The sequence below is a fragment of the Mobula birostris genome, chromosome 16 (assembly GCF_030028105.1).
Source record: "Mobula birostris isolate sMobBir1 chromosome 16, sMobBir1.hap1, whole genome shotgun sequence".
NCBI classification, from domain to species: Eukaryota; Metazoa; Chordata; class Chondrichthyes; order Myliobatiformes; family Myliobatidae; genus Mobula; species Mobula birostris.
The window spans coordinates 37,796,639-37,821,901 of record NC_092385.1 but is presented as its reverse complement, the minus strand read 5'-3'; the positions used below and the strand labels follow the sequence as shown (position 1 = coordinate 37,821,901).

The 25,263-nt window shown below is 40.5% G+C and overlaps 1 protein-coding gene across 13 annotated transcripts in view; it reads left to right on the top strand.

Annotated features, from left to right (window-relative positions):
• Positions 1 to 25,263, top strand: part of foxp1b (forkhead box P1b) — a 559,907-nt gene that overhangs the window by 435,374 nt on the left and 99,270 nt on the right. For all 13 annotated transcript variants that reach the window (XM_072280576.1, XM_072280573.1, XM_072280566.1 and 10 more), the window contains one exon: positions 7,765 to 7,854. In XM_072280576.1, coding sequence (XP_072136677.1) covers positions 7,765 to 7,854 — 90 coding nt within the window. The remainder of the gene's footprint in view (positions 1 to 7,764; positions 7,855 to 25,263) is intronic.

The window sequence follows — 25,263 nt, the reverse complement described above, 5'->3', positions numbered from 1 at the left end:
CTCCAAGGGACAAGTCAAAAGTATTTGAACTTCTTCTAATCGTCTGATAGTTAGAGATGTCGTAAAACTAATCGAATAGATTGAAATAATAAATAATAAAATAGTTAAGAACCTTGAAATACCAATATAACATTTAAACATTGAAAATGAAGTAATTGCCAGCCTGTTCAAAAGTATGGCACCATCCCCTATAGGCCAGTCAAAGTCAAAGTCTGTCCCAAGCTGGCCCATCAGGCTGGTGCTTATGCCGGTTTCTGTGGCGTGAAGTGACTGAGAGCACGAGACTCCCCCCCCCCCTCCCCCCCAGATAGGATGCCAGTCTATCGTGAGGTTAACCCCCAGCATTTGCCAGTACCCATTTTTAGCTGGGTGGACTGGAGCAGTGTGTGTTTAAGTGCCTTGCTCAAAGACACAACATGCTGCCTTGGCCAAGACTCGAATCCACAACCTTCTGATCATGAGCCCAACGCTCTAACCACTTGGTCACACGCCACACCTATATGTTAGCCTTCCCTGTAAAACCTGATGGTCAGACCCATGGTGGCTAGATCAGTGACACAGGAGTTTGTGCTGCTGCCTTTCATCTCTAGTAGAGACTCCTGTTCAATTCTGGCAAACAGTTTACACATTCTCTCCATGCTTATGTGTGTTTTTCCTCTTGAGTGCTCCAGTTTCCTCCCACACCTCAAAGACTTTCTAGTAAGTTAATTGGCTACTAAAAATCACCCGTAGTGGTAGTTAATACTAAAAAAAAATCAAAAAGAGTGTTGATGAGCATGTGTGAGAGTGAATAAGTTGCAGAGATAACAGGATGGCTGGAATGAACCAAATGGCCTCCTGTGTCATTATAAGTTGGTTAAAGACATTCATCTCCTCTTTCTCTCACATAGTGCTCCCCCACTGTATCAGTGGTGAATCGCCAGTGTGCTGTAGACATGAGCTGGAAATATTTTACCTTTCCTTTTGTGGCAAAACAGGAGTCAGATTTGGCAGCTCTTGGCCTTCAGGTCATGTTGGGTTCCCACACTTGGCTGAGCATTCTCAGCGTACAAGACAAACTGAGCCACAAATGACTGACAGCTGGCAGTCCCCTGTTGACTGTTGGTTGTCAGTCAACCTTGATTTGCCCTCTATCTCCATCTTTGGCAAGTTGTCTCTGCTGTCTCTATTCATTTTGTGAAGCTCATTAAATTTTCTTGTGACAAAACTTAATCCAAATGCAGGTTTCTGAAGCAAAATATTGCAGCAGAATATTGGCCCAGTTTCATGATTGTGGGTATATGCCTGGAAAGTTGGGATTTCCACCTAGTAGAGAGCTGTTCCTCTAATTTTAGCCTAATTTTTAAACCCTGGGTTATTTATATATAGGAGTCATTTTCCCATGACTCTGATGTGGAATCAAGACAGACTGGGTGTATGTACTTACGGGGGCATGAGGCAGAGAAACTCGAAATATTATTTAAATAAAATTTGGAAACTATTTTGGGAGCTGCATGCAGCTTAAATCTATGTATGACTCACAAACCCAAGTGCCAAAAACACCTCAAGGCCCAATTCTCTGAATTTTAAATGCTAGCCATCAATGTTTATAAAATACTTTTACTCTCCAGTAGTAACTGTACAAAGGCGTAGTTACATTGATAAATTTAGTTTCCACATTATTGTGCACCTTAGATCTGTCAAAAAATTACTGGAGTAAGAGGGGGAAAACGTTAAATTATTTGTTTTGAAATTGAGTTCCCTTTCTGGTACACTAAATGTGCTGCATTTGTGTGAACTTCCTCTTGAATTATCTAAACAAGTGACATAAAATGAACAAAAATGTATTGAAAATTGTTCTGTAACATTGTCTACACAGGCACTGTTATTGAGCATAAATAATTGTTGCTCCTGTCAGTGGATGCAGAGTGTGGTCAGACCATAAAGAACAGACCAGGTACAAGAAATATTAGTATGAAAGTGAGAGAAAGCACAAAAGAAGGGAAAAGCTGCAATCTCCAATGTGTATAGTAAACATTCTCCATTGCAGTCCAAAGCCTTGATTGAGACCTGTTTCAGTGTTGGCTTTGCAGTTCTCTAAAGTATGAGCTGATCTGCTGGTAGCCATCAGAGCACCCTACGTTAAGATACACAAAAGAAATTCTGCAGTCATTGAGGAACGCATATTGATGCTTTTGCATAAATGTTGTACAATGGGAATTGAGTTTGGCAACTCCATTGGGTTGAATATGGATTATCACCTGGAGACACTTATTCTCAGCTCCTTGCCTATCCTCAACAGGGTTGACTGCTCAAGGAAGGTCACAAATTGCACATAAAATGCACCAATTTGTTATGGTAATTGTGGAAATGGCTGCTGACGAAATGGCATAATGACGTCAATAGCTGTGCAACTGAAGTTGAGGAAATGTCGGTCACGCTCTGGTGTATTCAGCACAGAAAAGTCCCAGCCAATTTAACTGAAAAATTTCGCTAGCCTGATCTAACCTGGTGATGATTTGAGTAAAAAGATTCAATTTCCACACACACTTATTGGATAATATTATACAATTCAGCCTACATCAACAATTAATAAACCTAAACTTTGTACTGATTCAGGCATTTTGCTGGACCTGATGAGTTTTTATACACCTGACTAATTTATAAGGTTAAGTCATAGACCGTCATGCTACTACTTTGTAAGAGAGTCTTGCATTTGGTGGTTTTCTGTATGGTAGATTTTTTTCTTTGACTTTTTCCTGCAGCTTTGCAATTATTCCACGAATAAAAACAATAGTAGATTTTCAGGATCTTCATGCATGAAACACCAATCTTCATAATAGGGCAGTTTTTATCAATACTTTAATTAAAAGCAGTTAAAACATTGATGGTTGATTTGACTATGGTACAAATTTTGTTTGCATTTGTAACGAAGTTGATATTGCAGCATGGTATTTAAGAAAATGCTGGCTATAACAATGCTCCAAGCAATAGACAAGGAAGTTTTCATCCTTATTGAGCTCATACCCACAATACAAAGTGTCTACATATTACTTGCATAATTAATTTTATTCCTGTACTGCGGAAGTTATATCAGACCTGAAGCTGAATCAAAGGCTGAGCTCTGCCGCTTACTTGGATAGATCTGAGCTTCACAATGGTGATATTGTAAACCAGGTCTTCTGAGGATTGAATTCATGCCACCATGTTTTAAAGTGTAGCATGTTCTAATAGACTCAAAGAGATCTCTCCACTTGTACTCAGCAAATCCCCTCAACATTAAATACAGACAATCATCCTGACTGCCCTGCTGAGAACATGTAGCATCTTTGATATTAGCTCCAGTAATCAACATTTGAACCAGAACACTTTTTTTTAGTGAGGTTACTGTAGGATAAGGTAGCTTTTATCTTCCTGGGTATCCATCGTCGCCAACCAATAATAAATAAGATAAATAAATACAGCCAAAAATCTCCTATACAGATATTGTGAATATTCTTTGCTTAACTGTTCTTGTGCATTTTTGGTACTATTTGTGTCATTTCTCCGGCATTTTGATCAAGGTGAAGATTAGACTGTGCCAGTGCCAGTTCATAAATTTGGACTAAAGATAGTAAAGTGCTTTCAGTTTTGTTTATTACCAATGCTTCAATGTGGCACTGCACGTGTTCTGTTCAATTTAAACATCTGAGTTAGTGAATCCACTGCTATGAGATGAATCGGCCTCAATGTAATCCTCTTCCTTTCATGATACAGTACATTGGTTTACCAGCGTGTCATGCCATAAAGCTACTTATATAATACATTTATGTATCACTTCACATTCAAGCTGTTCATTAAGTATTTACTGTAATAATTAGACAAACATTCTAAATAGGCCCATAATTTTGAACATTACTCTGGAGAACCTTGTTAGGCCCAATTAGTATACAAATTAGCAATTGCATGAAATTGTACTAAATATTACAAATGATCTTGTGTTCTATTAGAAAGGGCTTTGGCATCACCAGATTAAGATTTTGTATTCAGCCTATGAACGCAATTGACTTTAAAAGTAAGCTGATTGTCAACATATATTGTGCAATGTTTTCTTTTACAAGCTTCATTTCTGCAGTGATCAATACTACATGTCCCAAAGCCTTTTGCACGTTATGGGCAGCTTCAGTCCCTCTCCCAGACCGATAGCCCCTTTTGAAAAAATGTTTTCCTTGTTGCAGCATGACTTGGAAATGTGTTAGAGTGAATGAATTTAGGCTTCGCTGATCAAAAGATTAGTTATGGCTAGAATTAACTCCTGCTTGAGCAAGTACGTGGGCACACAGCAATTTGCTTACCTCCATAACTGGTCCGTTGCAGATACAATTTCACTGACTTTCCATTATATATTGGAAGATCTAGATAACAGTAAAACATACATCAGGCTGCTGTTGATTAATTACGACTCAGCATTCAACACCATCATCCCCTCAGAATTGGTCAGTAAGTTTCAAATCCTAGACCTCTGTACCTCGTTCTGCAACTGGATCTTCGACATCCTTATCAGAACACTACAGTCATTGGAGATCAGAAATAACATCTCATCACTGACAGTCAGCACTGATATACCACTAAGATGTGTGATTAGCCTGCCGCTCTATTCTCTTCACTCATGACTGGACAGAGTGGATGTGGCAAAGTTGTTTCCCATGATGGGGGAGTCTAGTACGAGAGGGCATGACTTAAGGATTGAAGGGCGCCCATTCAGAACAGAAATGCAAAGAAATTTTTTCAGTCAGAGGGTGGTGAATCTATGGAATTTATTGCCATGGGCAGCTGTGGAGGCCAAGTCATTGGGTGTATTTAAGGCAGAGATTGATAGGTATCTGAGTAGCCAGGGCATCAAAGGTTATGGTGAGAAGGTGGGGGAGCGGGACTAATGGGAGAATGGATCAGCTCATGATAAAATGGCGAAGCAGACTAGATGGGCGGAGTGGCCGACTTCTGCTCCTTTGTCTTATGGTCTTATGGACTGCATGGCTAAGCCTGTCTCAAATCCATCTGTAAATTTGCTGATGACACCACTGTTGTTGGGAGGATCTCAGATGGTGACAAGGAGGCATACAGGAGTGTGATAGACTGGCTGGTTGAGTGGTGTTGCCCCTCCTACTAAACTTCAGCAAGCCCAAGGAGTTGATTGTTTACATAAGAAGGGAGAAGTCAGGAGAACACACACTTTCACGAGGAAATCCGCAGATGCTGGAAATTCAAGCAACGCACACAAAATGCTGGTGGAACGCAGCAGGCCAGGCAGCATCTATGGGAAGAAGTATAGTCAACGTTTCAGGTCGAGACCCCAACACACTCTTTAAGGGGTTAGCAGTAGGAAGTGTAAACAGCTTCAAGTTCCTAGGCTTAGAGTATCTATCCTGGTTGGAACGCAATGATGTAATCACTAAGAAGGCATGCCAGTTGCTCTGTTTCATTAGGAGTTTGGGGAGAATTGGTTTGTCACCAAAGGTAAACGCAAATTTCTACAGACGTACGGTGGACAGCATTCTCAATTTATGAAAAAAACTATACATAAGCAGACAAAGACTGGCAAATGACCAATGTACAAAAGAAGACAAACTGTGCAAATAAAAAGTCGTGCTGAGAACATGAGTTGTAAAGAGTCCTTAAAAGTGAGTCTGTAGGTTGTAGAATCAGCTTAGAGTAATGGTGAATAAAGACATTAACGTGGGTTCAGGTGCCTGATAATTGAAGGTAATAACTGTTCCTGAGCCTGGTGATGTGGGACCTAAGGCTTCTAATGTTGATAGTGAGAACAGGGCATAACCTGGGATGGAGAGGGTTTTTGATGATGAATGCTATTTTGTTGCAGCATTCCATATAAATATATTTAATGTTGAGGAGAGTTTTGCCTGTGATCCACCATTTTCTTGGCATAGTTAATTCAAAGTTCAAATGAAAATATATTATCAGAGTACACACACGTGTCACCACTTACAACCCTGAGATTCTTTTTCTGGGGCATATTTAGCAAATCTGTAGAACAGTAACTGTAAACAGGATCAATGATCAACAAACTGTGCAAATGCAAATATAAATAAATAGCAATAAATAACAAGCATGAAATAAGATAAAGAGTCCTTAAAGTGTGACCATCAGTTGTGGGAACACCAGAAGAAGAGTGAATGTAGTTATCCCCTTTTGTTCAGGAGCCTGTTGGTTGAGGGGTAGTAACTGTTTATGAACTTGGTGCTGCAAGCCCTGAAGCACTTGTACTTTTTACCTGATGGCAGCAGCAAGAAAAGAGGATGGCCTGGGTGGTGAGGATCTTTGATGATGGATGCTGCTTTTCTACAGCAAAGTTTCACGTGGATGTGCTCAGTGGTTGGGAGGGTTTTACTCATGATATAATGGGATGAATCCACTACCTTTTGTATGACTTGCTGCACAAAGGCATTGGTGTTCCCACACCAGGCCATAATGCCCCCAGTCAGCACATTTTCCATACCAGTTATGAACCTATATGAATCTATACAAGTTTAGTTTTGTAGACGTACTGAACCTGCACTAACTTCTAAGCAAGTATAGGTGCTGCTGTGCCTCTTTGTAATGACAATAACGAAGAGGTCCTAGAACAGATCTTCTGATATGTTAATGCCAAATAACTTAAAGCCACTGAACTTCACCACCACTGTTCCCCTAATGAGGAGTGGCTCATGGTCCTCTGGCTTCCTCCTCCTAACGTCGATAAACAGCTCTTTGTCTTTGCTGACATCAAGAGAGAGGTTGTTGTTGTTGTTGTGAAACAACTCAACTAAATTTTCAATCTCCCTTCTATATGCATTCTGGCTGGTTGCATCACAGTCTGGTATAGAACCTCAAATTAACTGGATCTCAAAATGCTGTAGAACTTTGTAGACTCAGCCAGCTCGATCACGGACACAGCCCTCTTCACCATCGAAGACAGCTTCAGGACCTCACAATCAGGGACGTGTCCTGTTCTCATTACTGCCATTGGGGATGAGGTATATGAGTCTGAAGACCCACACTGGACAACTTAGGAACAATGTCTTCCCCTCTGCCATCAGATTTCTGAATAGTCCATGAACCCATGAACTTCATTATTCCTTTTTTGCAATATTTATTTATTTTGTAATTTATAGCAAATTTGATGCCTTGTAATGCTGCCAGAAAACAACAATGTTCAAGACTTATGTCAGTAATAATAAATGTAATTCTGAAAAGTGACTTAACATCACTGCAAAAATGGAGCTTTTGTCAACTGCAGATTTTAATTGAATTTGTTTTTTCTCATTGAGACAGCTCCTGAAATAACGCAACTAATTCTGGCGCTCTGCCCTTGTGCTCGATATATTAGAGGAGGTTGACTGCTCTTGCTTACGGATCACTTTTGAGTGACCTGTTTGGAAAATTGCTAATAATTACTCCCTTGAATTATTACATTGACTGGTCTGTGAATAACCATGTATTCTCAGCAAGGACATTTTTTTGGCTTTCTTCATACAGACAAAGGTCACATCTTGCCATATTTTAATTACCTAGTGCGGAAAATGGCATGTTTTCATCAGTTCATTTTAAAAATTAGTTTTGAAATGATAATACTAAGAATAGTTCATACACTGAGGGATTTATTGGCACGCTTCAATCCAAAAGGTTGGGTAAGTGTTGATAAGAGGATGTGCCTGAATATCTCTTTTCACATTGGAAGTTGATGTCATGGTGGGGAAAATGTTTTGAATGTTTATTTTTTTCTAATTTTTTTGTTTTTCCCAACAGCAACAGCTTCAGGAATTTTATAAGAAACAGCAGGAACAGTTGCATCTTCAACTTCTACAGCAACAACATGCTGGGAAATCAGCTAAAGAGGTATGTATGTCCCTATATTTATATATACGTATTGATAAATAATAAAAGGTAATTAAAATGGAAATGGCAGAGAGGGGAGAGACATGTGATTGTGAGATATGCCTGTAGTGAAGGCTTTCCAGTGGTTTCTCAGCTTTGTTTCCTTTCTGTATTCTAATTCAGAGAGGCTCACTCATCAGCTGCAGTTCAGTGTGCATTAATGACTTGGGGATGCGGTCTTCATGATGGACAAAGGAATGATTATTACCTTGTCATAAGATAGACAAATTTCAGTTTTTCCTTTGAGATGCACATTTCAGAGCATATAAGGCAAATACTAAAATCTTACATTCTGAATATAGTCTTTAAAGTCACAATACTCTAATTAATGAACTGTGGGCTTCAGTTTGGACAAGTTGTAGTTTGATGCACTCATAAATCAACATGACAGATCTACAGCTCATGCCTGTGCAGCACTTGTCACTGAGTCACCTCAGATGTAAACATGATAGGAAAAAAAGAGTCTGAAAGAGATGAAATTGATCAACAGAATTGGTAGAAAACCAACTTTTGAAGCACATTATGCATGATTGCAGGATATGAGTAACCTCATGAGATTTTCTCCTTCTGGTGATTTTTTTTAAATAGAATTTCTAACAGCCATCAAAAGTGGAATAGGAATTACTTAGCTTTTCTCCTGTGGTTTACAAGCCATAACCCCCTGTTGTTACTTTATATAGCTTTCTTTTAAAAGGCATCAAAGGTTTTTTTTAATCCTTACCACTCTATTTGAAGCCTAGCAATAAAAGCTTCTGTCATTATCAAATGTTAGGCATTGTGTTTTTCTTGATTATGTCATATTGTGTTAACCTATAATTTGATCTGCTGAGTTAGCAGCATGGAGTACAGTTATGTTTTGTTGGAGCACACTGTCGTGAAATATTCACGTGGGCTGTATTCTCCATTCATCAAAGTTGTTCTATGTGCTTAAAGTGTAATTGTAGATCTGAAGGGTTACTCCTGCAACCATAATCAAGAATCTGCACAACTGACAATTTACATAACACTAATGGGGAGTAACCTCGGGAAGGAAAGTAGACCTTTGACAAGTATTTGAGAGAGGGAAGTGAGGTACAAGTTTATCTGGATATTTCAGTATTTTGACACTAATTATTGACCTGACAACAGAGCTGTGCAGGGACCTTTTTGGTATGCATTCAATTGTAAGAAGTAAACAAACCTCGTTGTATCCTGTGTTTGATAACTGGGTGGGGAGTACAGTTTGGCAGCATGCTTGGTACTTCAAATTTTTTTCTCTAACAATGGGTCTTGTACATTTTACATCCTGACTTCTCATTTATAAAATACTGATTTGAATTTCCCTATGCACAAGAATATAGTGTTAAAACGGAACAACACACAACAGTGAATCCAGATAAATACCACATTGAAGTGAACAGTTTGGCTAATGGCACATAATCTAAAATACAATACATGGGCTGAAAGATATTTAACTGCTGTAGCTAATACTTTAATTTACATTCCATAATTATTAGCATAGTCTAGATAACATCATCATGGTTTGTTATAAATTATGGTAAATATCTGAATGGTAGATAATTTCCTTCCATTTATTGTAGTTACAGCACAGTATTATCTTTGCATCAATCAGATAATTATTGCAGGAAATCTGTATAAAAGTTTTGTCTGTATAGTAGCCAACATTGTAACTTTATTCTTGCGCACTTGCTTTGCTGCCCCTTCCCTTCCCCTCTTCTTCCCACTGTCAACAACTGATGGTGTTGGAGGCAGTGGGGGAAATTGCTGCTTAGTTGTTAATTGACAGAAAGTAATATTATAGATGTAGATAAGAGGAAAAAAATTATGCTATTGTCTCATTTCTCTACAGGCAGATGATATTGATGTATCATGGTGTTATTTCTAACCATCCGTTGTGTTCTGCCCTGGGGGAACCCAGGTGAGGTATTAGTGTCTGGAAAGTGGACAGTAGCTATTTTGGGGCACAATCCAATTCAGCTTATGTTACACATGCTTCGTGGGGGTAGCAGGAAAATGCAACAGAAATTGGGCAGTGCGGTTTATTAAAATGCTTGCATTAAACTCCATACTCATCTCCACGTCCAACTTTTTAGCTGGTGAAAGTTACTCAAAATCAGCCAATTGAGACACTGGCTTCAGACAAGTCTAGAAACAGGAAGGTACATTTGAGACTTACCATTTTCGTTGGTCTGGTGGAATAAGTGGCTAAGTATTTCTAAATGACATCAATCTTTCATTGGCGGCTTCCAACCATCCCATTTAAGAACCAAAGCTCAACAGCCTCACCACCATAGACTGTACTGGACTTGGGGTGGGTGGGGGGGAGGCAGCAACTTCATTGCTCAGACATGAATATCTTTGTAAAATACTAGCCTTCTATTTAGTTGTGCTTGAATCCAGTTTTTGAGATAGAGACAAAAATACCACATCCAAACCGATGGTCATTCATCCATCTGAAGCAAGCACATCTTTCCTCCACCAGTGTTTAGAAACAGTATCAGAAAGTAATCCAGGTTTTGTATCAGGAAAGGTACTTGAATTTTTTAGCGTTTGACCCAGGTTTGATTATGTCATCATGGAGCTGTAGAAGGCCTTCCATTAAATATGAAATCTTATTTTAATATAAAGCATAATTGATTGGGGGAAAAAACTGAAACTGAAACCATGTCTTTGTATCAGTCAATATCCCTGGTATCTTTCCTTATCTATTTAAGTTAAGGAGTAGCGTTTAACTAGAGATTGAAATACCTTGGTTCTCCATGTGATTGCAATGCTCATGCATGGAGAAGCCCTGGCATGTACAGTCACATTCAATGATGTGTAAGATATATCTGGTTGACACTTCATAAGAGACGGGTTACACTTGAACCACAGGGGGGACCAATATCCTTTCAGGGAGGTTTGTTAGTGCTATTGGGGAGGCTTTAAACTAGATTTGCAGGGAGATGAGGACCAGAGTGTCAGAGCTGACAGTGTGGCTGGGGTGAAAATAAATGATGTTGAAAGTTTAAGCAAATCCACTGATAGAAAGGTTGTGAGTGGTGGTAAAAATCTTCTGAGGTGTATATATTTCAATGCTAGGAGTATTGCGGGGAAGGCGGATGAGTTGAGGGTGTGGATTGACACGTGGGATTATGGTCTTGTAGCAATTAGTGAAACTTGGCTACAGGAGGGGCAGGACTGGCAGCTTAATATTCCAGGGTTCTGATGTTTCAGATGTGATCGAGGCAGAGGAATGAAAGGTGGGGGAGTAGCATTGCTTGTTAGGGAAAACATTACAGCAGTGCTCAGGCAGGACAGATTAGAGGGCTTGTCTACTGAGTCCTTATGGGTGGAGCTGAGAAACAGGAAAGGTACGGCCACATTAGTGGGATTGTATTACAGACCACCCAATAGTCAACGAGACTTGGAAGAGCAAATCTGCAGAGAGATAACAGGCAACTGCAGGAAACATAAAGTTGTGGTGGTAGGGGATTTTAATTTTCCATACATTGATTGGGACTCTCAAACTGTTAGGGGTCTAGATGGTTTAGAGTTTGTAAAATGTGTTCAGGAAAGTTTTCTAAATCAGTATATAGAGGGACCAACTAGAGGGGATGCAATATTGGATCTCCTGTTAGGAAACGAATTAGGGCAAGTGACAGAAGTCTGTGTAGGGGAGCACTTTGGTTCCAGTGATCATAACACCATTAGTTTCAATTTGATCATGGACAAGGATAGATCTGGTCCTAGGGTTGAGGTTCTGAACTGGAAGAAGGCCAAATTTGAAGAAATGAGAAAGGATCTAAAAAGCGTGGATTGGGACAGGTTGTTCTCTGGCAGAGATGTGATTGGTAGGTGGGAAGCCTTCAAAGGGGAAATTTTGAGAGTGCAGAGTTTGTATGTTCCTGTCAGGATTAAAGGCAAATTGAATAGGAATAAGGAACCTTGGTTCTCAAGGGATATTGCAATCTGATAAAGAAGAAGAGGGAGTTGTATGAAATGTATAGGAAACAGGGGGTAAATCAGGTGCTTGAGGAGTATAAGAAGTGCAAGAAAATACTTAAGAAAGAAATCAGGAGGGCAAAAAGAAGACATGAGGTTGCCTTGGCAGTCAAAGTGAAGGATAATCCAAAGAGCTTTTACAAGTATATTAAGAGCAAAAGGATTGTAAGGGATAAAATTGGTCCTCTTGAAGATCAGAGTGGTCGGCTTTGTGCGGAACCAAAGGAAATGGGGGAGATCTTAAATAGGTTTTTTGCATCTGTATTTACTAAGGAAGCTGGCATGAAATCTATGGAATTGAGGGAATCAAGTAGTGAGACCATGGAAACTGTACAGATTGAAAAGGAGGAGGTGCTTGCTGTCTTGAGGAAAATTAAAGTGGATAAATCCCCGGGACCTGACAGAGTGTTCCCTCGGACCTTGAAGGAGACTAGTGTTGAAATTGCGGGGGCCCTGGCAGAAATATTTAAAATGTCGCTGTCTACGGGTGAAGTGCCGGAGGATTGGAGAGTGGCTCATGTTGTTCCGTTGTTTAAAAAAGGATTGAAAAGTAATCCGGGAAATTATAGGCCGGTGAGTTTAACGTCAGTAGTAGGTAAGTTATTGGAGGGAGTACTAAGAGACAGAATCTACAAGCATTTGGATAGACAGGGGCTTATTAGGGAAAGTCAACATGGCTTTGTGCGTGGTAGGTCATGTTTGACCAATCTGTTGGAGTTTTTCGAGGAGGTTACCAGGAAAGTGGATGAAGGGAAGGCAGTGGATATTGTCTGCATGGACTTCAGTAAGGCCTTTGACAAGGTCCCGCATGGGAGGTTAGTTAGGAAAATTAGTCGCTAGGTATACATGGAGAGGTGGTAAATTGGATTAGACATTGGCTCGATGGAAGAAGCCAGAGAGTGGTGGTAGAGAATTGCTTCTCTGAGTGGAGGCCTGTGACTAGTGGTGTGCCACAGGGATCAGTGCTGGGTCCATTGTTATTTGTCATCTATATCAATGATCTGGATGATAATGTGGTAAATTGGATCAGCAAGTTTGCTGATGATACAAAGATTGGAGGTGTAGTAGACAGTGAGGAAGGTTTTCAGAGCCTGCAGAGGGACTTGGACCAGCTGGAAAAATGGGCTGAAAAATGGCAGATGGAGTTTAATACTGACAAGTGTGAGGTATTGCACGTTGGAAGGACAAACCAACGTAGAACATACAGGGTTAATGATAAGGCACTGAGGAGTGCAGTGGAACAGAGGGATCTGGGAATACAGATACAAAATGCCCTAAAATTGGTGTCACAGGTAGATAGGGTCGTAAAGAGAGCTTTTGGTACATTGGCCTTTATTAATCGAAGTATTGAGTATAAGAGCTGGAATGTTATGATGAGGTTGTATAAGGCATTGGTGAGGCCGAATCTGGAGTATTGTGTTCAGTTTTGGTCACCAAATTACAGGAAGGATATAAATAAGGTTGAAAGAGTGCAGAGAATGTTTACAAGGATGTTGCCGGGACTTGAGAAACTCAGTTACAGAGAAGGGTTGAATAGGTTAGGACTTTATTCCCTGGAGCGTAGAAGAATGAGGGGAGATTTGATAGAGGTATATAAAATTATGATGGGTATAGATAGAGTGAATGCAAGCAGGCTTTTTCCACTGAGGCAAGGGGAGAGAAAAACCAGAGGACATGGGTTAAGGGTGAGGGGGGAAAAGTTTAAAGGGAACATTAGGGGGGGCTTCTTTACACAGAGTGTGGTGGGAGTGTGGAATGAGCTGCCAGACGAGGTGGTAAATGCGGGTTCTTTTTTAACATTTAAGAATAAATTGGACAGATACATGGATGGGAGGTGTATGGAGGGATATGGTCCGTGTGCAGGTCAGTGGGACTAGGCAGAAAATGGTTTGGCACAGCCAAGAAGGGCCAAAGGGCCTGTTTCTGTGCTGTAGTTTCTATGGTTCTTCTGTTACACACACTTAGCTTACATTACTTGCAGCAGCAGGCCTTTGCAGCACCTCTAAAGCCTTTCTCGTTGTAACTTATATGACCATATAACAATTACAGCACGGAAACAGGCCATCTCAGCCATTCTAGTCCGTGCCAAACTCTTACTCTCACCTAGTCCCACTGACCTGCACTCAGCCCATAACCCTCCATTCCTTTCCTGTCCATATAGCTGTCTAATTTAACTTTAAACGATAACATCGAACCTGCCTCAATCACTTCTGCTGGAAGCTCGTTCCACACAGCCACCACTCTCTGAGTAAAGTTCCCCCTCATGTTACCCCTAAACTTTTGCCCTTTAACTCTCAATTCATGTCCTCTTGTTTGAATCTCCCCCACTCTCAATGAAAAAAGCCTATCCACGTCAACTCTATCTATCCCCCTCATCATTTTAAATACCTCTATTAAGTCCCCCCCTCAACCTTCTACATTCCAAAGAATAAAGGCCCAACTTGTTCAACCTTTCTCTGTAACTTAGGAGATGAAACCCAGGTAACATTCTAGTAAATCTTCTCTGTACTCTCTCTATTTTGTTGACATCTTTCCTATAATTTGGTGACCAAAACTGTACACAATACTGCAAATTTGGCCTCACCAATGCCTTGTACAACTTGAACATTACATCCCAACTCCTATACTCAATGCTCCGATTTATAAAGGCCAGCATACCAAAGGCTTTCTTCACCACCCTATCCACATGAGATTCCACCTTCTGGGAACTATGCACCATTATTCCTAGATCCCCCTGTTCTACTGCATTCTTCAATGCCCTCCCATTTACCATGCATGTCCTATTTTGATTAGTCCTACCAAAATGTAGCACCTCACACTTATCAGCATTAAACTCCATCTGCCATCTTTCAGCCCACTCTTCTAACTGGCCTAAATCTCTCTGCAAGCTTTGAAAACCTACTTCGTTATCCACAACTCCACATATCTTAGTATCATCTGCATACTTACTCATCCAATTTACCACCCCATATAGGGAGCCTGACTGCCCAGACCAGCATAGCAGGTAGACCCCCTTAAGTGATTATTTATTTGTGTATGCTTGGGGTATACTGTGCCCCTTACTATACCCCAAAGTCAGGACTCTTACTGTGAGACTCATATGCAACTATTTTCTACTTACACAATCCCTTCTGCCCCAACTTTAGATTATGTTCCCAAACTCAACTACTGACTGCCTCACGATGACTCAATCCAACCAACCTTGCCCTACAACTGCTAATAAAGGCACCCAATTAAACTAGCTCCACTCCACCCAAACTGCCACGTACAAATAAACACCTTGTATATCCTCATTTTCAGCTACCTATTGTATGGCCGACTTGACTCCTCTCTCTCTTTCTCACGCTGTACCATGCAGCTGATCCTTCCTCCTTGGCAATCGTAGTGAAGTCAAATCTTGAATCCCCCACCTTCACCACCACAACAACTCACCCAGAATTTCCTTGCTAATGCTATTGCATCTCCACTGGTGCTGATTCCAGCCCCAGTTTAATTTGTCTTTCTGTATGCAAGGTCAATTTGTATTACATGATTTTTTAGTAACAGACCACAATCAAAGTGCCTTTAGATTTAGATCCTCTGTTTAACAGTTAATGCTTTTTGAAATAAAAGCACAAATGCTGGAAATACTCAGCAGGTCAGGCAGGATCTATAGAAAAAGAAACATAATTAACCTTTCAAGTCACAACATTACCTGACCTGTTCAGTATGCCCAGTTTTTTCAGGGTTTCTGTTTTACATAGTTCCAGCATCAGCAGTCTTTTGTTTTTAACCAATTCAGCCTTGCTGATCCAAAAAAAAATCCAAAACTGTTCCCTGTTTAATTACATGGAATGGGACATAAATTTTATTTGCAAAGACAATTAGGTGTTGTGCCCATCAACAAACCCATAACTGTGTTTCCCACAGCAAATAAAGTTGAGTGGGAGTGTAAGTGCAAAGTGTAATCCTTAAATTTGAGGAGTTTGTAGTTAACTCATTTAGGGTGAATGGTAGATCTGATCTCATTACTGATTGCTTCAATTGTTCGTATGATTTGTGTTCTCCCCCCCCCCCCACTTTTCTTGCACAACGGGTGTTAGTCTTTTATTTTTTTAATTGTTTTTTTTTGGGTTTCTTGCTTTATGGTTACCTGTAAGCAAGCAAACCTTAAGGTTGTACAATTTATACATTCTTTGATAATAAATGTACTTTAATCTTTGATTCTTTGTGGCCCCGGTACAGAAATGTTTTATTTCAAATAAAACAGAAACTGCATTCCTTTATAAACTAAACAAGCTGAGAACTGTCAATTTTCCAACATTTAATTAGAGATTTTAAAGGAAATTTGCAACACATTATTATGTCCCTAAACTGTCGCCAATTCAGTGATGATAATAACTTAATCAGCAGCTTTAATTTCTTGCCGTTGAGAGTAGGAAGATGAGAGTGTTGATGAATCTAGTTATGTCTGTTTTTTATTCTTGCTTTGACTCAGTACCCAGAACTTTAGTTGTAGAATGTGGTCAAAAAGATAAAAGCTTCAGCAAATATTCTACTGATCGATCAGTAGATCACAATGGAATTTGCATGAGTTTATATTTAGTAGCTGATCATGTATCATATACACCACACATATAATTGTTGAGAAAACTATTTTTGGCATATGAGATGAACAATTTTTCGTGGGTGTAATTTTCAGTAATCTTGATGTAATTAATAGTTTTTACCAAATCTGTTTCCTGTTAAATTGTTTAATAATCTTGCTATGTTGTCACAAATTCCATTATTCATGAATGTGTTCCTTCATACTATTTATCACTTCCTAAAAGTTTTTAATGACTGTACTGTTTCTTATAGCATAGAACAAAGCCATTTGGAGTATTGAATGCACAGCAGACAAGGAAGAGCTACTCAGTCTATTCCCATATTGATGATCCCATTGCCTTTAGTTTTTAGTGTATGAAATGTTAATCTTGGAACTTTTCTTAATGTATTTTGGGTATATGCCTACACCTTTGTTTCACTCACTGGGTCCCCTGCGCACCCCTCTCTTCGGCTCAGAATCTTATTCAGCAATTTCCCTTTAATTCCTCTATTTTCTCAAGTTGTCTCTCTCTAGCTAATTACCTTTCTAAGAGAAATAGCTCTTTCCTACTCATTTTATCTATGTCTCTTATTATTTTGTAAACCTCAGTTAAATTTCTCATAATGTGCTTACTGCTGATTGCAACTTACACTAGGTGAAACTTAGACTCACCATAAATACTGGTAATTTGAGTAAGGGAAATCATTGAAGTAGGACGAGAGGCACTAAAAGAAATATGCAAACTTAAATTAACAATAAATTAACAATTCTTTAACCTCTAATAAACTTAAAACTTCAAAGTGAGGCAATGTTTACAACATGTGGAGGAATACAATCAGGGAAACAAATTAACAAGCGTATCAAAAATGAGAACAGTCAAGAAATAAAAGATTTTTCAGATCCTGCCTACAATTCCTGAGTCACGTGACAATTTAAGCACAATTCATGTCTTGGTGGCCCTTGTTTGGAGGAAGTGCCTCCGGGTGACAAGGCTGAATTTTCAGATTTCTAAGGATGAGTCAGTCTGTGAAGAGTGTGTGTGTGTGTGTGTGTGTGTGTGTGTGTGTGTGTGTGTGTGTGTGTGTGTGTGTGTGTGTGAGACAGTGACAGACACTGACAATTTCCTGGATTGTATGGTACAGGAGGTGACCATTCTTCAGCCATAGTCAAGAGGGCAGGAAAAACACGAGCTTTCAAGATGTGTGCCATTCTCCAATCAATATTTATTATTACAGATAAGTAGAGATGATGATGACCTGAAGAAGTGTAGGCATCAATTTGGTGACATGGGGCAAATGATTGTAAAGTAGTGAACAGCAAAGTGTAGGAACATACTGGTCACAGGGGTTTCACCCGTTTTGGAGCACACACGTTTTAAGCAAACTGCGAATAAGAGTCTACATGGTGTGCTGCGTTAAACTTCTAGCCTGTGAAGCTAATTCAAAACAACAGGATAATGTATTCTGAGTGGGAGAAGGGAAGGAGCCAGAAGTTGTGGTATACCTTTGTAAAATCAGTGTGGAGGGGGCACTAAGGAAGTTCAATCAGATTTTCAGCCGTTAAGAATAAGGTAAGTAGGACTCAATCTGTATTATTCTCTCAGCCATGGAGAGAATAGAAGTAGAAAGGTATGGTAAATCAATGTGTAGCTAAGAAACTGGAATATGTAGGGTGGCTTCAGGTCATTAGGGCATTGAAGTTTTGAGCAGGAAAGATATTTTCAAGAGGAGACACAAGAGATTGCAGATGTTGGAATCTGGCACTACACACAAAGCATTGGAGGAACACAGCAGGTCAGGCAGCATCAGTGAAGGAAGTAGATAGTCTAGAACTTTTATTTGAACTGAAAGAAAGAGAGGAGATAGCCAAGACATTTTCAAGATGGACAGGTTTCACTTTAACAGGAAGTGCACAGAAAGGAAGAACGTTCAGAAATTTAGGCAGAAACATTTTCTTGATCAATTAATTTCTGACATCTTGTAAATTGTTACAATTGTGAGAACCAGTTCTGGGGTTGAAATGGGCCATGTTGCCCATACCCCTGTGGGAGAGCACCAAGAGACAATGATGTTCCAGTCATAAGCTGTAGATCAGTAATGGAGAGAGGCAAGGAAAACCTCAAAGTAGAGCTTCCTGATTGAAAGGAGGGTTCACTTTAATGGGACGAGTAGGAAATTGTCCAGGACAGAGGAACCAAATAATCATCGATAAAACTGGAATATATCAGTTGGTGAAAGGTGAGGAAACCTAAACCAGAACCCTCTGGAAAACAACGGAGATAAAGAAAGTCCTATGAAGCAAGCCCAGTGAGAACCTAGCTTAATACCTTCCATTCTTCCCATTCCCATTACATTTTGATGTTTCAGTCCATGGCCTCCTCTATTGTTGCAATGGGGCCACACCCGGGTTGGAGGAGCAACACCTTGTATTCCGTCTGGGTAGCCTCCAACCTGATGGCATGAACATTGATTTCTAAAACTTCTGGTAATTCCCCCCCCCCCTTCACCATTCCCCATTCCCTTTTCCCTTTCTCATCTTATCTCCATACCTACCCATCAACTCCCTTTTGGTGCTCCTTTCCCTTTTTTTTCTTCCATGTCCTTCTGTCCTCTCCTATCAGATTCCTCCTTCGGTATCACTTTCACCAATCAACTTCCCAGCACTTTATTTCACCCCCTTCTCCCCCCCCCCACCCCAGTTTCACTTATCACCTTCTGGTTCTTCCTTCCCTGCCCCCACTTTCTTACTCTGGCTCCTCATCTTTCTTCCCAGTCCTGCTGAAGGATCTCAGCCCATAACATCAACTGTACTCTTTTCCATAGATGCTGCCTGGTCTGCTGAGTTCCTCCAGCATTTTGTGTGTGTTGCTTATTGTATGTAATAAGCTGAGAGAGAAGATAGAAAGGGTGAGCAAATGGAGATTATTGAGAAGAGAATGGAAGTTAACTTAAAGGAGAATTCAAATGTCACCATCAATGTGTGAGTCGAGGTTGAAGGCGAGCTGTGCATAGAAGAAGTTATGGCTGGAAGACTAACTGTGTGCTGTCTATTGTTCTTTACCAATGAAGGGAATGCTTCCATAATCCTAGTGTGAAGGAGAGGTAGTAGAAATGTAGTAGCGGACGGAGTTAAATTGATCAGCAACGGGTATGATTAAAGCAAAAAAAAAGCTACTGGATCCAGGTGAATTGCAGAAGGGTTTACCATGATCTCTCGATCCTCTGGATATCGTGGTGGTGTCAAAGAGTTAGGAGAAGGTAAGTGTAACACCATTCCTTCAAAATGGGCTGAAAGGGTGTGCCAGAAAGTTACAAGTGAGGTAGAGCTGACTAATGGATTGAAGTTACAGGGTAAAGCCCAGCGACTGGTGTTTTATGGGAGGGAATTAATAGTCAGGTGGGTTGGTGAGATTACTGATTGTAGGGGTAGTCCAACTTGAGGTCTAGTCAGTGATGGAGTTGTTGGTCAGGTAGACAAATCTACGGAGAAGGTGGTTTATGATCAAGATCACAAGTTTATAGAGGGAGATTTAGAGGAAGCTACTTATAGGTGTGGAACTGGCTTTGTGGCTTAAGGGAAGGTCAGGTAAGCAAGCTGCCTAATGAAAACAGATTCTTAGCTCATACTAGTTCATCCTAGACTTGAAGTCAAACTGAAACAGAATATACAAGTATAGACAGCACAGGATGGATATTCACAAATTAAAAATACAGAGGTCCATGTATACGGATTACACCACTGAACATCATGTATCAAGAATCCTCCATATATCAGAATCAATGGCTTGTGTCGTGAAATTTGTTAATTTATTATTGTACCTGACGTATGGAGGACTTTAAATGAAAATTGTGGACTGTGCAACTGTGCAGTGTTTCCTATTTTCAGTTACCTTAGATTTTCCATTGGAATCTGATTATGTAGCATGCAGACTTGGAGCTACAAAAAGCTTGTTTTCTAGAGGTTCTTCCTCTGTCTATTTTTATCTTCCTTTACTGCTGTATTTATAGCCTCTCTCTACTGAAGGCAGGTGAAAAGGCCTTACATGATACCCAACATTCACAAGAAGATCTCCTGTAATAGAATCCACTCTTCCTCTGACTATCCTTTTACTATTAATGCACATTAAAACATTTTCTCTCATCAAAATACAACCTGTCCTGAAGGAATTTTTTGACTTTCATTGTCTGTAGTAAGTACCATCTCCTTTGAATATCAAGTGTCACCTTTAAAATTTGCACAAGGCACAACTTTGTATCAGACAGACCTGAATGATTCTATGCTGAATGAAACAGTGTAATTCTGAACTGAGAAACAGCTCAGTAACAGTTAGCGACAATTTCTATAATGTGAATCATGATGCTTGACAAGCTGAGTGTTTCCAGCATTTTTGCTTTTATTTCCTGGTGCCTTTATATTTGGACACTGTCAATTTTGCCTTATTTATATATGATTTAATGTGTAATCCTGGAGCTCAGCATCTTATTTAGCTGCACAATTTGTCAACGTAGTGTTCATTGTAAGTTATGGGGGTTCAACTGATTGAACTGTGTGCTTGTGAATTGTACTGATCATGTATTAATGAGGATAACTGCATATCTAACATCTGAAGAATAGGAGGTGTATTCTTAGTTGATATATTTGTTTAGGGCTGATGTGATCCAGCTGGGAAATGTAGATATCAGGAATGCAACAACACTAGGTGTGTAGGGGTAAAATTGAAAATAAAGTGTTGGTTATAAATCGTGATTGATAGTAGATGAGCAATAGGTTTATAAATCTGAAATCAGTGGCGAATTGGTTGAATAAGGATTTTGAAGCTGCATTCAGCAACATTACCAGTGCTTGCAAGATTATTGAATTTCTTGTTGCACTAGATACGTGGTCTTCGAGTCTGATTCCTGGTATCGATCACCATGCCCTGAGTGAATGTCTGAAGGGCCATGTAGTCCTTTGCAAAACATAATATCTTGCACCACCACTAAAATTGCCAGTGTCATATCTGAAAATATTTACATCTGCTCACTTCCATTTTGTGTTATTCTTTAAGGTCTTCTCCAGCTGCTACACCCACAACAGCCCATGCCCACCAGGGTGGCTTTGACAGGTGCTAAATAGTAATAAAATCAAGTCATCTGTTGAAGTTTTGAAATTGTGGACACAAAGTAATTATACATCACAATACTTACTGCTTTTTTTAGGGTATCCATTTAGTCTCAAATTCACTGAGAAAAGGTTGCACGATCACAATCACTTGGAAAGGGTAGGAGGAACTGATTATCAAGGATAGATCTCTGCTGAACAATGAGGGCAGTGCCACATAGTTTACATTGACATAAGTAAGGCCTTATACAAGTCCCACATTGAAGACTTAAGAGACTGCAGAAGCATATAATCTGTTGGAGGAACTCAGTGTGTTGAGCAGCATCTGTGGAAGGAAAGGATTTGTCAGTGTTTTGGCTGAAACCTGTATGCTCCAGGACCTACATTTGCAATCACTTGTGTCTTGAGGTTACAGATGCTGGAATCAGCAGCATTATACAGGTGCTAGAGGAACTCGGCAGGTCAGGCAGTATCTGTGGAGGGTAATAACAAGTAGCATTTCAAGTTGATACCCTTCATCTGGATTCAAATGGGAAATTGACTGAAAAGGTTAGGATCCAGGTGAAGTTCGCAAATTGGATTCATTATTCGCTTGACAATAGGAGACTGAGGCTGTAGGTAGAAGGTTATTTTCTGTGATTGGATGCTTATGACAAGAGATACTCTACAGAGATTGGGCCTGAGGCTTTGCTGTCTGTCATGCATATGAATGATATAGATGTTGGAATCAGAATCAGGTTTATTATCACCAGCATGTGACGTGAATTTGTTAACTTAGCAGCAGCAGTTCAATGCAATACATAATCTAACAGAGCAAAAATAATAATAATAAGTAAGTAAATCAAATATATATAGAGAGAAAGAGAGAGAATCGATTTTTTAAAACTGTGCAAAAACAGAAATACTGTATATTGAAAAGAAAGTGAGATAGTGTCCAAAGATTCAAAGTCCATTTAGGAATCAGATGGCAGAGGGGAAGAAGCTGTTCCTCAATCGCTGAGTGTGTGCCTTCAGGTTTCTGTACCTCCTATCTGATGGTATCAGTGAGAAAAGGGCATGCCCTGGGTGCTGGAGGTCCTTAATAATGGACACTTCCTTTCTGAGACACCGCTCCCTGAAGATGTCCTGGGTACTTTGTAGGCTAGTACCCAAGATGGAGCTGACTAGATTTACAACCTTCTGCAGCTTCTTTCGATCCTGTGCAGTAGCCCCTCCAACCAGACAGTGGTGCAACCTGTCAGAATGCTCTCCACAGTACAACTACAGATGTTTTTGAGTGTATTTGTTGACATGCCAAATCTCTTCAAACTCCTAATAAAGTATAGTCGCTGTCTTGCTTTCTTTATAACTACATCAATAGGTTGGGACCAGGTTAGATGCTCAGAGATCTTGACACCCAGGAACTTGAAGGTGCTCACTCTCTCCACTTCTGATCCCCCGATGAGGATTGGTATGTGTTCCTTCGTCTTACCCTTCCTGAAGTCCATAATCGGCTCTTTCGTCTTACTGATGTTGAGTGCCAGGTTGTTGCTGTGGCACCACTCCACTAGTTGGCATATCTCACTCCTGTATGCCTTCTTGTCACCACCTGAGATTCTACCAACAATGGTTGTATCGTCAGCAAATTTATAGATCGTATTTGAGCTGTGCCTAGCCACACAGTCATGTGCGTGTAGAGAGTAGAGCATTGGGCTAAGCACACACCCTTGAGGTGCACCAGTGTTGATCGTCAGCGAGGAGGATATATTATCACCAGTCCGCACAGATTATGGTCTTCCGGTTAGGAAGTCAAGGATCCAATTGCAGATGGAGGTACAGAGGCTCAGGTTCTGCAAAATCAGGATTGTGGGAATGATGGTATTAAATGCCGAGCTATAGTCAATGAACAGCATCCTGACGTAGGTGTTTGTGTTGTCCAGGTGGTCTAAAGATGTGTGGAGAGCCAATGAGATTGCATCTGCCGTTGACCTATTGTAGCGATAGGCAAATTACAATGGGTCCAGCTCTTCGCTGAGGCAGGAGTTCAGTGTAGACATGACCAACCTCTCAAAGCATTTCATCACTGTCGGTGTGAGTGCTACTGGGCGATAGTCATTAAGGCAGCCCATGTTATTCTTCCTAAGCACTGGTATAATTGTTGCCTTTTTGAAGCAAGTGGGAACTTCTGCCCGTAGCAGTGAGAGGTTGGAAATGTCCTTGAATACTCCTGCTAGTTGGTTGGCACAGGTTTTCAGAGCCTTACCAGGTACTCCATCGGGACCTTCTGCCTTGCGAGGGTTGACTCTCTTTAAAGACAGTCTGACATTGGCCTCTGAGACGGAGATCACAGGTTCATCAGGTGCAGCAGGGATCTTCACAGTTGTAGTTGTGTTCTCCCTTTCAAAGTGTGCATAGAAGACATTGAGTTCATTTGGCAGTGAAGCATTGCTGCCATTCATGCTATTAGGTTTCGCTTTGTAGGAAGTAATGTCTTGCAGACCCTGCTAGAGATGTCATGCATCCGATGTCGCCTTGTTCAAAATTGTCTCTTCGCCCTTGAAATAGCCCTCTGCAAATCATACCTGCTTTTCTGGTACAGACCTGGGTTGCTGGACTTGAATGCCACAGATCTAGCCTTCAGTAGACGATGTACCTCCTGGTTCATCCACGGCTTATGATTTGGGAATGTACACACTGTTCCACACAGGTTTTAATGAAGTCAGTAACAACTGCAGCATACTCCTCGAGGTTCGAAGATGAATCCCTGAATACAGTCCAGTCCACTGATTCAAAGCAGTCCTGTAGGCACTCTTGTGCTTTCCTTGTCCATACCTACTTGGTCCTCACATCTGGTGCTGCAGTCTTCAGTCTCTACCTATACTCAGGGAGTAGAAGTACAGCCAGGTGATCAGACTTCCTGAAGTGAGGGTGTGAAATAGGACAGTAGGCATTCTTGATGGTGCTATAACAATGGTCCAGTGAGTTGTCTCCTCAGGTATTGCAAGTGATCTGTTGATGGTAGTTGCTTAGTGATTTTTTTTCAGACTGGCCTGGTTAAAATCTCCCGAAACGATGGTGAAGGCGTTAGGGTGCGCTGTTTTGTGCATATTGATCCCATTACTCAGATCGTCTAAAGCCTGCTTGACATTGGCCTGAGGTGGAATGTAAACTGCTACCAAAATGACCTCAGAGGGCTCCCGTAGTAGGTAAAAAGGACGGCACTTTACTGCTAGATATTCCAGGTCTGGTGAGCAGAATTGGGACAGCACTGATATATTTATGCACGAAGAAGAGTTGATCATGAGGCATACTCCTCCACCTTTGCTTTTGAGAGACTCTGTAGATCTATCCTGACGGTGTATAGTAAACCCGTTGATCTGGATCGCTGTATCCAGTACGGAAGGGGTTAACTAGGATTCTGTGAAACAAGAGACACACATGGTCCTAATGTCCCTTTGATTCAGCACCCTGGCTCTGAAATCATCGATTTTATTCACCAGAGACTGTATGTTCGCCAGCAAGATAGTCGGTATAGGGAGTTTAAAACCCTGTTTCCTTAAACGCACTTGTAATTCTGATCTACACCCATACTTCCTCCGTGGGCATTTCCAACCACAATCGGTATTGTTTCCGTCGGTTTTAAGCATCGATGATTTGTTTAAACACACTAACACATCTTTGTTGACTGTACTGACCTTGGAAGCAGTTGTGCTTTTTAGCTGTATCAGGCTGAAACGGGA